Genomic DNA, 15,239 nt, shown 5'->3' with positions numbered 1-15,239 from the left:
CGCCCGCGCAGCCGCCCTTTTCACCCCTCCCCGAGGGCATTGCTGTGGAGGAGGTACCCGTGATCAAGTTCACCATCGTTGTCACGATCTCCGCCGGAGTGAACGGCATCGACGTCACCGAGCTCGAGGCCTCCTTCCGCTCTACGCAGCAGTGCCTCTTGCCAGAGTGCGACCTCACCGTGACGCTCCACCCCGTCGAGCAATCGGCAGCCCGTCCGGCACTCCAGAGTGCGGGAACGGTTGCTTCGAGCACGGCGAGCGTGTTCAAGGATGGCAACACTGTCGCCGCCGTGCGGAACGCGAGCTATGAGTTCGCGGGGAAGTCGGCCACCCAAGCCGGCGATATCCTGAATCAGCCCGTCAGCAAGGTCGACCCCAACGTCAACCAACGCGAGGACACCGAGCCGCGCGCGGTCGCGCCGCCGCCGCCGTTCGCCCCGCCCTCCGCCCCGCCCACGCTGCCGCCGCCGCCGTCGCCTCCACCTGACGTGAATCCGATGGCCACGGACCCGCCGTGCTTCCCGAGCTCTGCGACGGTGCAGCGCGCCGACGGCGAGACCGCCCCCCTCTCCTCCCTCTCCGCCGGCGACGCCATCCTCGCCGCGGCGGCTGACGGCACCCTCGTTTTCGATGCCACGTGAGAGGGGAGTTTCACTTGATTCACTGTCGCTGACGTCTACTAGGCACCCTCGGCTTCGACGTCGTCTCCTCCTTCTCGCTGGCCGACCCGTCCGCCAAGGCGGCCTTCCTCTCGCTCGCCACCGCAGCGGTGGCAGTCACGCTCACCCCGACGCACAAGCTGCCCGCCGGCCCGGCAAAGGCGCTCAAGCAGGCGTCCGAGGTTGCCGTCGGCGAGACGATCTGGATCGCGTCGCCGGCCGCGGGAGCGCTTGTGCAGGCGCCGGTCTCTTCCGCGCCTTCTGCCCCCTTGCAACCCTCCTCCTGACCTCTAGCCCCCCCCCCCCACCCACACACACACACACACACACACACACACACACACACACACACACCCGTTCCCCACCCACAGGCGCCCGTCCTCAAGATAACCAAGGTCGTGGCCGACGGGCTGCACAGCCCGCTCACCAAGCACGGAGGCTGGCCGGTCGTCGACGGCGTCGCGACCTCGTACAACAGCGCGGCCGTCGTTGCGCGCAACAAGTACCTCGTCCCGCTCGTCGAGGCTGTCTGCCCCTCCCTCGGCCGCCTCGTCGTCGCGTTTGCGAACCCCAAGACAATGCACTACATCGATGGCGAGGTGCCCTGCCGAGTATGATCCCTCCTCCCTCCCTCTCTTGCGTGCACTCTCCAACTCGCTCTCTGTCTCTCCCGCTCCCGATAGGTTGTCGAGCCCCTCTCCTTGCTCGCTGCGGCCGCCCTAGCGACCGCTGCCTTTGCCGCGCGTAAGATGTTGGCGGGCAAGTGAAGCGGTCCTCATTCCACAGACGCAGACATGGTTTTGGAGGCTTTCTGTGTCCATCCGGGACTTTGCTGAGGGATGTAGAGTGTAGAGCACTGAATGTTGTGGTGCAGAATGGCTGGAGGATGGAACGTCCCCAGGCTCCAGCCTCCTCATCCCATGTGCCGTCGCGCGCTCCCTCGGCCGTCACGGGCTGAGTGTGCACATTGTGCGGTGCGAGAATGCTGCCGGCGTACTTTTTTGCGCGATACCGATACGCGGACCTAGTGTTGCCTCCAGCATGTTGACCCTCTAAAGAGTAAAGTGTGTGGGTTTCGTGGGTTGAAAGGGCCCTGCAATAGCGGGTACCCCCTATTTTCATCTTTTTTCGCTTCGCTGCGCGGCCTGGGGATAGGTAGGTAGGTAGGGCGATTTGGCGCGAGTCAGGTACAGACCCCCTATCCGGCTAGGAGCCGGAACCCTGTGGCAGAGGGCCCAACTTGAGAATCGTGCTCTGAGTTGGGTTGTTTCGTGTTGGGTTGGGTTGTGGTTGGGTTGGGTTGTTCCGCGTGAGGTTGGGTCGTCGGCGCGAAGGGTGAGGTCTCGACCGCCGCCGCTCACGCCAGCGGACGGCCACTGCCGGTGTTTTTGGCTTCGCCACCGTCCAAGGCGTGCGCCATGCGCTCGCCGGCATCGAGCGAGCAACGTGATCGACCGAGCGGCTTGCTGTGTGGCCGCCTTCTTGTGGCTCTCGTCGAGAGCGTTTTGGCGGCCCGGCGGGTGGGAGAATGTGTGTCGTCTGAAGTGTCACTGTGTGCGTCACATCGATGTGGATAACAAGCACGGTCGATCCGTCAAAGCGATACACTCGTTCCTACGTACGCGCGACTGTACAACACATGCCACAACAACATCGACCGTACACGTGCGTGCAAGCGAGGAGTCCAACTGTACAACACATGCCACAACAACATCGACCGTACACGTGCGTGCAAGGGAGGAGTCCAACTGCCGAAACGAAGAGAGAGCTGCACGCACCTCACAGAGAGATCTAGTCAGTGAGGCGCGGCGGTCACCCAAGGAAGGTGAGGTACGCGTGTATGAAGCGGGCGTAGTTGCACGCAATGATCTCCATCCACGCGGCGCCAATGTCCGGCCCCACGATGGCCGCCACGGCCGCGGCTCGCTGCGCCCGAAGCTGGGGGTGCGCGAGGAGCGGCTCCGCAGCGGCAGTGTACTCGGGCACGCGCCGCAGCGGCTCTTGGTTCGCCGCCTCATACAGGGCGGCCATGTTGACCCCGGCGGGCAGCTGAGCCTGCGCGCCTGGGTGTGGGTGCGTGCACACACGCTTGTTGGGAACGCCTCCCGTGCCGGGGCATCCCTTGCGCGCAGAGATGCGGTGAGCGTTCCACGAGCGGTGGAGCAAGTCGAGGCCGTACTGCACGAGAGGCTGGACGACGAGCGAGAAGGCGTACACCTGACGCGGCTCCTCCTTCGAGAGCAGGCGCCGGCGCTCCATGGCATTGATCAGGCATCGCACCGGCGCCAGCACGCGCATATTGATCTCAAAGTTGAACCTCTCGACGATCTGCACCGGTGAGCGGGAGCAGTGAGCGGAGCAGTGAGGCTAGGTGGAGAGCGAGGCGGCAGCACTCACGTTGTGCTGCGAGGAAGTGAAGCGGTGCGGCAGGCGCCCTCCGAGCCTCTGCGCCAGGCGTGCGGCGAGGAAGCAGGCGAAGGCCAGCAGGCGCCACTCGTTGCCCTTGTCAGTGACGACCTGATCGGGCAGGCCATGCACTCGCGCGATCGGCTCGAAGAATTGCTCGTAGACCGTGATGGGCATCTTGTCGCTCAGCGCGGTCAGGCCGATGATGGCGCGTGTGCAGCCGTCCTGCGCGGCCGCACAGTACACGTGGTACTCTTGGATTTTGCAGGCGAGGTCGATGTGCAAGGAGTAGAAGAAGTGCGGCGCAAAGTAGACGCCCCTTTGTATGCGTCGCGTGGCCCACTGACGGCGTGCCTCGTACGCCACTGGATCGACCCTCCGCATCTCGGCCACAACTCGCTCGCGCGGCCAACGCCACGACGGCCAGTGGCTTAGCAGAGCGCCGAGTAGCATGTTGAACCCATAGTTGGGGCCGTGGCGCAGCATCTCGTACTGCACGACGGCTTCGAATTGAGGATGAAGCGGCAGGGCAGGCGGCTGCATCCCTGCCTCCGCAACGATCTGCTGCACTCGTCGCACTGTGCATCCCTCCGCGGCCGCGATGGCGGCGGTGGTGACGCCGGCGGCGAAGAGCGTCACCACCGCCGACGCCCTGTCCCCGGCGTCCGGCCAGCGAGCCGCAGTGGAGCTTGGCAGTGCAGTGGCGACGAGGAGTGCGGTCGCGAGGAGCGAGAGCCGCCGGTATGGAGGGCGCATGGTGGAGCCGGCGGCCGTCGGTGTTGATCTCGTGCGGCGTCGCGAGTGGTCACACGCGACGCGGCCTCGGTCCGCCGTCCAATGCCCCCGGGGCAAGTTGGAGTTCGGGTTGTTCACATTCGTTGTTAGTTACAATTGTGTTGTTTGATGGTTGTTCAAGTTGTTCAAGTTGTTCGGAGTTGTTTGATAGTTGTTCACAAGTCGTTCAGAGTTGGTTGATAGTTGTTTACAAGTTGTTCAGAGTTTTTCAAACAGTTGTGCGGGGAGAGAACAGGGTTGAAACTCATGTGCGCTTGGTAGAGTTGTTGTTAGGTTGTTAGTTAGTTGTTGTGTTTCGCTCAGTGCACCATACGCCGACGACCCAACCTCACGCGAACAACCCAACCCGACCCAACAACCCAACCCAACCCAAAAAGCACGATTCTCAAGTTGGGCCTTCTGGCAGGCTTTTGCAGCACGCCAGTGCCCGGCTTTGCCAAGCACAGCTGCCAGGGGAGCAAAAGGCAGCTGCCTTGGGCAGCACAGCTGCCTATCTAACCGCAATGCTGGGTCTGGGGGCTCCGCTCGTGTCGTTCAGCCTCATATCCTCAGCGCCGCTCACGGCAGCGCTGCGCCTGCGTGCAGGGCACTCACAGGCGGCCGCGCTTGCCGAGGAGTTCCAGCAGAATGGCGCAGTCGTGCTGCGGGGTTTCCTCAGCCCTTCGCTGCTTGAAAAGTGCCGCAAGGTGTACGACGACGCTCTCAACCAGCCCGTCCGCAGGGGCGCTCAGGTCAAGTACCCCGACGGCACCCTGTACAACCCGGCCATCGGCCATCGGACCGATGACGAGGCCGTGCTGGACATGGTGAACGAGGTTCCGTTCGCGTCCACCTTGGCAGAGCTATGGGGATCCGAGAGCGTGTGGTTCTTCGACCACGAGCTCTGGTGGAAGCGGCATGGCGACTCGGACAACGGCCGCTCAGCGGAGCGGAGCGACACGCCCTTTCACCAGGACTCGCTGGCTGTCCCTTTTCGTGGGCTGCACGTCGGTCTCTTTTGGATCTGCTTCCAGCCGATCCCAAAGGAAAACTGCCTGCAGGTTGTGAAGGGATCGCACAGAGGTCCAGTGTACCAGCTCGCGCCGGGGACGATCTTCGGCATGGACCCCGATGAGCCAATGGTCCCCGAGTCTGTGCAGCCGGTCATGCCGATGACCGAGGACGAGCGCGCGCACTGGGAGTACTGCGCTTGGGATCTCGAGCCCGGGGACGTCGTCGTCGTGCACCCCGGCACGATCCACGGCTCGGCTCCCGTGTCAGCTTCGTGCCCGGAACGACACACGCTGGTGCTTCGGTTTGTCGGCGACGACTGCTGGTTCAGCAAGGGTGCGGTGTACATTCGCGAGACGCGCGAGATCCTCCAAAAGGCATTCCTGCCTTCTCTTCACAACGACAAGGGCGAGTACATTTACGACAAAGAGTTGCGACCAGGTGACCACTTCTCGAGCTTCCTCTCCCCACAGTCGCTCCTGCTCGGGCCTGGAGTGACCGCCCGGTAGGTAGTGGAGATCCTGCCCACGGCTCCGGCCAGCCCTCCGGATGAATAAAAATTCGTTACGTCTTGCAGAAAATTCTTTTTCCCAGTTCGCACCTGTGTCGAGCCTGTGTGCTGTGAGAGAGAGTTGTTTTGTTTAAATTCTTTTTCCCTCTGCGCGCTCCCCCAATCCTCCTTCCTATATCCCTCGCGTGTTTTGTTTTTTCACCCACAGCAGGTGTATTTTATTTTTGCTTGGCCGGGTATCATGACGGGTAGGTAGGGTAGCGGTAGGTCTGGGCCCTCCCTTCGGGTTTTTCCCTCTCTTCACGCCGGAATTTTCACAGCAGAACAAAAAAAATTCCGCGGAAATCACGATGTCAACCCTCCCCAAGTCGTTGATCTGGTGCTTGTAGGGCTTGAGAGTGGCCTGCCATGTCACAGGAAGGACTGTGGTTGCAGGAGAGTACCACCAACCATCACTTTATTTAAGTTGGTACCTTCTATTCCAAAAGTTTATTAGCAGCACCCCCCTACCGCCGCCCAGTACGTGCTCCGCAGCTGAGCCCACGCACCCCACAGTAGCTCAGGGACACAATAAGCTCGCATACAAGTGCTGGTACGCACAGCTCGACGCGTACTCGAATGCTGCCACTGTCATTCTAGCCGGCGAGCGGCGGCGTCACAGCGTCGACTCTCGCATCGCGATGAGACGCACTGCTTGCCCAGACGCGCGCCTTGGCGCGCTCCTGTGGTGCAGGAGGAAGGCCAGCGCTCGTGCTGCGCAGGCCCGGCCGTCTGGTTGAAGGGAGCAGCAGCTGGCGCTCAACAGCAGCGCTGGCGAGCGGCGCAGCCACCACTCTCCCGCCAAGACACGTGTCATTTCGCGCCAAGATTTGGCGCCAAAATGGCACTTTAGTGTCCACCTAGCCGCGTGGTTGCGGCCTGAAGCTCCAAGCTTCTGGGACTGAGGTGCACACATCGAGGACTCCATTTGTGTGCAGGCGGCACCCTTCCGATCGTTCGCCGATATCCGAAACCGGTATCTCACATTTACTTGATAAACCAGCCGATCCAACAATCCTTTCACACCGGACGGTAGAGCCGAATCTGACGGCCAGAAAGCTCACCAGCCTCGCAACACATGCCATACCCATCCCTGACAAGCGTGGTTTGACTCACAGAAGCCGCAGGCCACGTGGAGACATAGCTACGTGACCACGCAAAACACGCCCGGAGACTGCTCACATCCCGATATCCCGGGCTCCAACAATGGTCCCATTATCGGGCCTATCGCGGTCCGACGCCGATCTACTTGGCTGTCCCCAGCCCACAGGTACCGGGTGCACCCAGCCTGGCCGCAGGAGGGCGGACCCGGGCCGAACCTCCCACTCAGAGGTCCATTGAAGTCGTCCGCGGCGCCGTCCCGAAGCAGCAGCCGCGGGAGCGGGAGCGGGGAAGCTCGTACTCGGCCCGACGCGATAATATTAACGATGCAATGCCAACTGTGCGTACAATGACTTGTACACACATCACCTGGGTCGTGATGGTCCATATGAAGGACAGACAGAGTCACGCACATCGCCTACACGGTCTGAGGGTGGTGAGGACTGATACATGCCCGGGTCGGGTTGAGTGCGCTCGGAGAAGAACAAAGTGTGAACTATGGGCCAAATGCGCTGGTCAAGGGGACAAGAGGAGTTGTGTGTGACAGGGCTGCCTGGAGCAGCCCCAAGCTGGAGGCCTTCGTCCACAGAGACCCGTCAAGGAGCGTCTTCTAGCATTGTCTGCACCACTGTCACGGATCACGCAAGGCCGCTACGGAGACGAGCAGCTCCGAATCCGCGGCAATCCTCATGCATCCAGGCGTCACAGTCAATATCAGTGGTCTAGCCACCGCCATGCACCGCTTGACGTCGATGTCTCCAGGCTGGAGTGCCTGTATCCTTTGTTACGCCGCTCGGAGGTCTGATGGAGCCGCAGAACACCTGGGGCTGTGAGGGCGTCAGGCGGTGCCGCAGATAGACTTCTACCTCATAGCGCGCACCGATCTATCCGTGCCGAGCCCTGGCCGCCGCCAGCGGACGGTGCTCTACCAGCAAGGTCACCTACAGGGCACATTGTTGGACTTTGGCGGCCGATTTGCGCTCGAGCCTCCGCGCGGGAATCAGCACCGGCAGGCAGCGAGAGCACGACTGGCGACCGAGAAGCCAGCAGTGCTGCGCCGACACATGCCGGTCTGGACAGTGCGCGAAGCAGCCGCATGCGGCCTTACTGAGGCCGAGCGCGCGGCGATTGTTGGACGGTCACGTCGTTTCGGTTTATCGGGACGCGCCGGGATATCAAGTAAATGCGAGATATGCTGCTAAATAACTTTTGGAATAGAAGGTATGGTATCCCACCTTCACCCATCCCGTGATTTCTTTTTTAGTTTCCCATAAGTAAGGTAGGTAGGTAGGTAGGTAGGTAGGTAGGGGCAGGGCATGGCTGAGCCGGGCGAGGCGCCTGGAGGCAAAGACGAGATCAGCGAGGTCAAACTTTGGACCCCCCTCCGGGGTGGCTTGCCTGTTGGGGTCGGCCGCGCCGACACCGGAGGCAACCCCGGCTCCGTTGGAGACAAGTTCGCCTTCGGCAACACCGAAGAGCGCGCCCGCCTTGCAAACAGGGGCTGCAAGCAACGCGGGTTCCGTGGTCAACGTGCGTTCGACCACACCACCGGCCAAGGCTACGTCAAGTCGCAGCGTGGCCATTACCATGACGGGATCTTCGGCAAACGAAACAAGTTCAACCTGCTTCTCCACGAGACATTCGGCGGCGGCTTCTCGCCGCCTGCGGTTGCAAAGATCAACCGCCTTGCGCGCAAGGCTCAACGCTCGGGCGTTGACCGCACCGCGTACCCTCCCCACTCCCGCCTCTCATTTGTGTCACACCACGCGGAACGCATCTCCATCGCTTCGGTGAAGGGGGTGAACCGTGCCATCCTCGATCGCCGTGCTAAGCTCGCTTCCGAGCTCTCACGCCGCGCGTAGGGCCCCTAGGGGCCTAGAGAGCACAACCCCCTCTCTCTTTTCTCCCAGTAAGCTAAAAGTACGTACATTGAGAGTACGTACGTACATTGAAAATAAAATACACCGGCCCACAGGCCACAGCTCACCTACCGCAGCTCCACCGAGCGCCAAAGCTCCGCACTGGCTCGATGCTTGCTCAGCAACTTGGGTTCGCCGCGACCTGGTCGCGCCCAGCGTGCAGCTCATGCTCGCACATTCTCACGAGGCCCAGCTTGACCCGCTCGCTCGGCTTGTCCAAGTGCACTGCGGGCCACACCGTGCGCCGCATCCCCGTGGTCACTGCAACGCCGGAGAACTTTGCGCCCTTCGGCACGCTTCTCGGCGACACTTCCACCTCGTCCACTTCTACACACTACCAGGCAGTCAGGGTGGTCAACCCCTCGACCAACTTCGCATCCGATGAAGACACGTGATCGCGCCTTAGCCCATGGAATCTCTCAGCACATTTAGTTACGACCTAGTATCTTTGCACCTTGGAGCCGCACCACTGCACTATCCAACATGCGAAAGCACGCCATCGTTTCCACAGGTGTGTGCTTGTGCTCTGCTACGAGCCGAGGCCGCTCGAGTGCAAGGCGCGGCGCTCGAAGCTGAGATTAGATGTCAAACGTAGACAGTCGAGGTCGCTTGTGCATAGTTCCTCGAGCGGCACTACAAGCACACGCAGGCTTTCATTCCGCTCGAGGGCAAGCCGCTGGTTGGCTTCTTTGCCCCGTCCAACGAGTCGGCAGAGGAGCCGGATCTTGACGCGGTTCGCTGCTTCGCCTTCGATGGCAGCGCAGGCTTTGTGATGCACAAGGGGGTTTGGCACGAGCAGCCATTCCCACTTGTGCCGGGTACCAAGGCAGTCTGCATTCTGCGCAACGAGACCGTCCGAGAGCTCAAGCCAACCGACGAGCGGACGCAGGAGTGCCACGGACAGGACATCGACAAGCTGAATCTAGCTGTCCGTCACAATCTGATCTTCACCGCCGATGCTGACGCTGCGGCGGCTGCCCTCCTGTCCGAGACAGAGTCACTCCAGTGAGACCGAGAGCTGGCGAGCGGAGTTCTCCACCCGACACCCCAACGCCCAACGCGGTCACGCTCGTTATTTATGTATGTATATTTATGAGAGAGAGTATTTTTTTAGCAATACCAAACAACTCTAACACTCACACTTGTTATTTGTCAGCCGCGAGGCTGTGTGTACACGATTACACGTTGACCCTGCACCGCTCTCGCACTTTGAAAACACGTGCACGATCACATTTTCTTCATGTATATCTCGACAATTTCGAGGACGGTTAGAACGATCACCCCTCAGCGAGCCGGACAGCGACCGTCGACTGGCGCAAGTCAGGCCGAGGCTCCATCGCCGCCGCGCAGGCCGCGCAGTAGTCTTGCCCAAACTTGTTGGTGAAAACGATCTCGGTGGGGCTGGTCATCTCGCGCCTGCATTGGCGTCGGTCGCATTGCACAAAGTCCTCCTCCTCTCCCTCGCCTCCCTCGCCCTCCTCCTCCCCGCCCTCCTCGTTGTCCCCGCCCTCCGCAAACGCCTCGTCGCCCAAAACCTCGAGCTCCGGCAGCCCCGTCTCCCTCCGAAGCGCCTGGAGTTGCTCGACAAACGCGGACCCGCGCGGGCTCCAGCGCTCGTCCGGGCCGTCCGCCGCGGCGTCCAGGTTGGTGGAGCTGAGCGTGATGGAGCGGAGGCAGCGGTTGCGGCCAAGTTGCCGGATGAAGGCCTCTTGAGCCGGGGCGCTCAGCGAGAGCTCAAGCGGGAAGACGAGGGCGCGCACCCGCAGCGCGCCGAGCGCCTGTGCCGCCGCCACGCCGAGTAGAACGCCAGTGCCGTCGACCCCAAAGCACTCCAGCGCCGGGTTGCTGGATGCGACTCTGACTGCCTCAACCACCCGCTCCGTCGCCGTGTCGCTCGACGCGGCCTCGCTCGCCGGCAGGAAGGGACGCGGCGAGGCTCGGAGAGCCTCGACGAGCGGCGCGTCAAGAGTGTCGGCGCGGCGACGGCGCGCCTTGGAGGAGGAGGAGGGGGAGGAGGCCACGCCGCGCTTCATCGTCCCGCGACGCGGTATTTCTTCTTTTGGTTCGGAGAAAGCGCCCGAGGAGGGCGTTTTTTCAGTGTACTCTCAGTGTACTCAGTGTACTCTCAGTTCTCTCTCTCAGTGTATGTAGCTCTTATGTACATTCCCGTAGGAGGACTCTGCTGACAGGGTTTTCGCTGAGTTTTTGCATCCCCAAATCCAACCCGATGTGCGATGACACTCAGCCCTCAAGACGAAATCTTTGCGCTCCCCGTCCTTTTTTTTTAGCAATACCAAACAACTTTGGTCCTTTTTTTACATGAGGATTATCTCCTCTCTCGCTCCGGGCGCCGGTGATTGATGGTGCCATCTGTACAGGCCTCAGGCGGGTATCTAGGTAATATCAGATTAGGAGACTCTAAAGTCTATGGTGATGAGACGTGTGCAGAGCCATCTCAACCACAAAGCCACCACGAAAGAATCCGTGTTTACTTTACGGCCCTTTCCCTGCAAACGCGCACCCCCCCAGGGCTAGGGCTCTCTAGCCCGTAACCCGATATCGATCATCCGGCCCGCTGGGTGCGCTTCTTAGCTCCCCGGCCCTGGATGTGAGGTTGCCGACTGCACTCCAAGTGCTCCAAGTACAAGGCGCCAAGGCGCCAGTCTCGACCTGTGAGCCGGCTAGCACGGCAGTCCCACTTCCCCTGTCCAGCCCGTCCTGTGTGCATCCTCAGTTCCTCTCCGGCTATCTGCCGCACCAGGGAGCCTCTAATATCGCTCGCGGAGTGCTGGGGCTCGAACGCCGACGGCGAGTCCACCGTCTCGCCAAACGTGGAGTACGCGCTGCCGCCGCCGCCCTCCGCCTCGCCGTCGCCGCCGCCGCCCTCCGCCTCGCCGTCGCCGCCGCCGCCCTCCGCCTCGCCGTCGCCGCCGCCCCCGTCGGCCTCGCCGTCGCCCCCGCCGCCGTCCGCGTCGCCCTCACCGTCGCCCCCGCCGCCGTCCGTGTCGCCCTCGCCGGCTGCCGCCGCGGCGGCGGCCGGCCAGGCGGCGGGCGTCCACCCCATCTTTACGTGGGCGAAGAGTGGCGCCTGCCGGACCAACGACAACAACAAGGGGAACGCGTACGAGGAGCTGTGGGGCGTGTCCAAGAGCAACTGCCACGACAGGTGCCTCTACGACAGCGCCTGCACCGGCTTCGAGCACGCCTCCTACCCCAACGGCAAGCAGCGCTGCAAGCTCTTCAGCGATGCCATCGTCTCGACGGTGCCGGTGCCGGGGGCGGAGTGCTACATGAAGGCGCCCGTAAGGTGTGTCCCCCCCCCCCCCCCGGGGTCCGGGGGGTGGCTCTGCTACGCGTCGCGTCCAAAGAAAGAAAGAAAGCGTAACCGGCACTCCAACGTGCGATAACAGTCGTCCGGCCCCCCGCGCCCCGGTGGGTGCGCTTCTTAGCTCCCCGGCCCTGGGCGTGCGGTTAATAAATGCACTCCAAGTGAAGTTGCCCCACACCCCCCCGGCCGCTGGCCTGTGATGTGAGGTGAGCGTGCATACGCCGCCGCCGCCTCTCCGCAAAAAGAGCAATCGCGGCCATCTTTGCCTCCGCGGTTCCACCACCCCACGTGATCCCACGACCTTGCATAGGCTCAAGCGGACCCGATTTCTCTTTCTGGCTGGGCGGCCCGGTGTTGGCGCGAGCCATGCTCGCTTCGCTCGCGTGGCTCCGTGGTGGCGCCACTTCCGGCTCAGATGCTGGCGGTGCTGGCGGCATGGGCTCTCCGAGCCCGACCTCGCTCGACCCTGCCGACTGGGCCACTCTCCGCGCCAGCGCGCATGCAGTCCTCGACGCGTCGCTGGACAAACTCGAGGCTGCGTCGGAGGGTCGCGTCTGGACGCCGGTGCCCGACGACCTAAAGGAGGCTCTGCGAGCGCCGGTACCGCCAGAAGACGGGCTTGCGCACGGAGAGCTGTGCGAGAGGCTGCTGGCGCTGCTGCCGTACGGAGCCGGCAACACACACCCGCGGTTCTTCGGCTGGGTCCACGGCAGCGGCAGCCCCGGCGGTGTGCTTCCAGAACTCGTCGGCGCCGCGATGAATGCCAACTGCGGCGGGCGGGACCACGTCGGGATCTACGTCGAGCGGCAGGTGAGCTCTGACGGCCCCACTCATGTCTGTGGCGATGCCGTCCTCCGAGAACGCACACGACGCTTGGTGTGCAATGCCCCATGTGCTCTGCCTCCCGCCGTGCCAGGGGTGCGCGTGTCACACTGGCGGACGGACACCCCTCTCTCCCCCTCCCCCTCTCTCTCACGGACGGACGGACGGGCCGACAGGTGCTGACGTGGTGCAAGGAGATGATGGGGTTCCCAGCCTCGGCCGGCGGGCTCCTCGTCAGCGGGACCAGCATGGCGACCGTCCTCGCGCTCAAGGCCGCGCGACACCACAGCCCCGCATCACACAGCACAGCCCCCCGTGCCGCGCACCACAGTATCAACGGGCCGGTATAGGGCACGCGGCAGTACGGTCAGGCTCCACCTACGTGGCGTGCATGCTTCAGCATTCCCGCCCGCTCTGCTGAGGGGAGGGGCAGGACGAGCGGTCGCCTGACCCTTGTCCGCGACGTCCGCGACATGTCCGAGACATGTCCGTGACATGTCCGAGACACGTCCCGCAGGCGGCTCGCGACGCGCGGCTTGGCTTTGACGCGAGCCGTGAGGGCGGCCTCGCCGGCGCGCCTCACCCCCGCCACCGAGCCCGCCGCCCCCGTCACCGCCGCCGCCGCCCAGCCCTCCGCCATCGCCGCCGCCCCGGGCCGGAGGCAGAGAGAGGGCGGCTACGTGTGCCACGCGGAGCCTTCTCCGAGCCTGCAATGCACCCTCTCTGCCCCTTCCCACAGGCGGGCCGACTCGCCTCGTGGGCTACGCGGCGCAGGGGACGCACTCTTGCATCAAGCGCGCGCCCGCTCGTGCAGCAGCTAGTGCAGCACGCGTCAAGCTCTCGCTAGTGCAGCACACGCTCGCTCGTGCAACAGCCAGTGCAGTGCGCGGCGTCGGCACGCGACGTGCCAGCGAGACTCCGCCGCCGACTCACCCGCAGGCGCGCCCTGGACGTGCTCGGCGTCGGTGCGGACGCGCTGCGCATCGTCCCCGTGACGGACGCGTTCACGATGGACGTGCCGGCGCTGCAGACGCTTGGCGGCGGGCCCTGTCCGCGACACGTCCGTGACATGTCCGCGACACGTCCACAGGCGCTGCACGCTATGGTGGCCGAGGACAGGCGGCGCGGGCTCACCCCCTGGCTGCTCGTGGCCACCGCCGGCGCCGTCAACGCGGGCCGAGGAGATTGCCTCAGAGTGCCCGAGATGAGCCGAGATTGCCTGAGAGTTAGGCTCCGTCAATGTGGGCGCCATCGACGACCTCGACGCGCTAGCGGACGTGGCGGAGGCGCACGAGCCGTGGCGGAGAGCCCTGAGGTTCATCCGAGATGCCCCCCGAGATTTCGAGAGCCCGCCGAGAGTAGGCGCAAGGGCTGTGGATGCACGTGGACGGCGCCTTTGGTGCGGCGGCTGTGCTAAGCGACGAGGTGCGGCCGCGGCTGAGGGGGATGGGTCGCGCCTCGTCGCTCGCGTTTGATTTCCACAAGTTGCTAGAGCTGCCCCCATTCGCCTCCGACAGTCACCGAGATTCCCCAGGGCGAGGGGTCGGCTTCTACAGGTGGCTGCACGTCAACTACGACTGCGGCTGCGTGCTCGTCCGCGACGGCGACACGCACTTGCGCGCCGTAGCCGACTTGCTGGCGGTGGGTGCGAGCGGTGTCTCTTCACACCTCTGGGTATGAACAGGCGCGCTTTCTCCGACCGCGCATCGTCGCTCGCGGGCGGCGGCGGCGGCAGGCATTCGCCAGACTACCTAGCCGGCAACGCGCGCGGACTCGCCGCAAACGCGCCCTGGCCCGTGGACTTGGGGATCGAGCTGTCGCGCGGGTTCCGGGCGCTCAAGGTCTGGTCGCACTTGCTCGAGCACGGCACGCGAGCGCTCGGCGCGGCAATCACGGTTGCGGCGCGGGGGGGCGCTTCCGCCGCGCGGGTGGCCCCTCTTGACGGCCTGCCGGGCCTCGGGCGTAGGCCAACTTGCGGCATGCGGAGCACTTGGCGGCGCTGGTCGACAAGGCGCCCACTCTCACCCGCCTCGCCCCGCTCAGCTTGCAGATCGTCGTATTCCGCTACGAGCCGGCGGGGCTGCTGGGAGGCGGCGGCGGCGGCGGCGGCGGCGGCGGCGGCGGCGGCGGCGGCGTGGCTGCAGACGGGGCGGCGCTCGACGCGTTGAATGACGAGATTGTCGTCGAGCTGCAGGAGCGCGGGGTGGCCGTCCCCTCGACGACCCGGATCCGCGGCGTGCTCGCGATCCGAATCAACCTGACCAACCACCGCACCCGGTTCGAGGACCTCGACTTGCTGGTGGAGCAGCTGTGCAAGATCGGCGGCGAGCTGGCCGAGCGCCGGGGATGGGCCTAGGCTGCGGCTTGCGCGCCCCCCTTTCATAAATAAATATATAATAAAAACGGACACGCCAAACGACGAGGGGTGCGAGACGCAACCACCCCTTCACCTTTGACCAGCGGCCGCTCACTGCTCGGTACCCCCCCTGCACAAACTAAAAGCTCATGGAACCTGGTTTGTGGAGCTCCCGCACATTACCTAGAGAGCACGGCATTCGGGGCCATGATCTCGGTTCCGCACTGGACTTTTTTTGTAGTGGAGAGAATTAAGGAATCTTTCTGCTCTGGCAGGCAGCTGCATCATTTCCCTTTACTTCAATCAGCTGTGT

The 15,239-nt window shown here is 63.6% G+C and overlaps 4 protein-coding genes across 4 annotated transcripts; 3 read left to right on the top strand and 1 right to left on the bottom strand.

Annotated features, from left to right (window-relative positions):
* The first annotated feature begins 4,296 nt into the window (after positions 1-4,296).
* EMIHUDRAFT_442573 (hypothetical protein) lies at positions 4,297-5,421 on the top strand. The gene has a single exon (XM_005782648.1). It carries the CDS (start codon positions 4,364-4,366, stop codon positions 5,357-5,359), a length of 996 nt encoding a protein of 331 aa, XP_005782705.1. The 5' UTR covers positions 4,297-4,363; the 3' UTR covers positions 5,360-5,421.
* A 3,109-nt stretch (positions 5,422-8,530) lies between these two features.
* On the top strand, positions 8,531-9,429 carry EMIHUDRAFT_113395 (hypothetical protein; the record flags this gene model as incomplete). The annotated part of the gene is made up of 2 exons (XM_005782647.1): positions 8,531-8,770; positions 9,040-9,429. The coding sequence occupies 2 exons, from the start codon at positions 8,531-8,533 to the stop codon at positions 9,427-9,429; spliced, it is 630 nt and encodes a 209-aa protein (XP_005782704.1).
* Positions 9,430-9,697: 268 nt separating this feature from the next.
* EMIHUDRAFT_113394 (hypothetical protein) lies at positions 9,698-10,453 on the bottom strand (the record flags this gene model as incomplete). The annotated part of the gene is made up of 1 exon (XM_005782646.1): positions 9,698-10,453. The coding sequence occupies one exon, from the start codon at positions 10,451-10,453 to the stop codon at positions 9,698-9,700; it is 756 nt and encodes a 251-aa protein (XP_005782703.1).
* A 1,642-nt stretch (positions 10,454-12,095) lies between these two features.
* Positions 12,096-15,028, top strand: EMIHUDRAFT_365526 (hypothetical protein). The gene is made up of 11 exons (XM_005782645.1): positions 12,096-12,558; positions 12,747-12,842; positions 13,088-13,142; positions 13,310-13,364; positions 13,510-13,591; positions 13,661-13,740; positions 13,811-13,856; positions 13,933-14,054; positions 14,127-14,186; positions 14,255-14,465; positions 14,537-15,028. Exons 1-11 carry the CDS (start codon positions 12,115-12,117, stop codon positions 14,924-14,926), a joined length of 1,641 nt encoding a protein of 546 aa, XP_005782702.1. The 5' UTR covers positions 12,096-12,114; the 3' UTR covers positions 14,927-15,028.
* The last annotated feature ends 211 nt before the right edge of the window (positions 15,029-15,239 follow it).

The sequence above is a fragment of the Emiliania huxleyi genome (assembly GCF_000372725.1).
Source record: "Emiliania huxleyi CCMP1516 chromosome Unknown EMIHUscaffold_188, whole genome shotgun sequence".
NCBI classification, from domain to species: Eukaryota; Haptophyta; order Isochrysidales; family Noelaerhabdaceae; genus Emiliania; species Emiliania huxleyi.
Note: the sequence above shows the minus strand (reverse complement) of the source record. Positions and strands in the feature narration are given on the sequence as shown.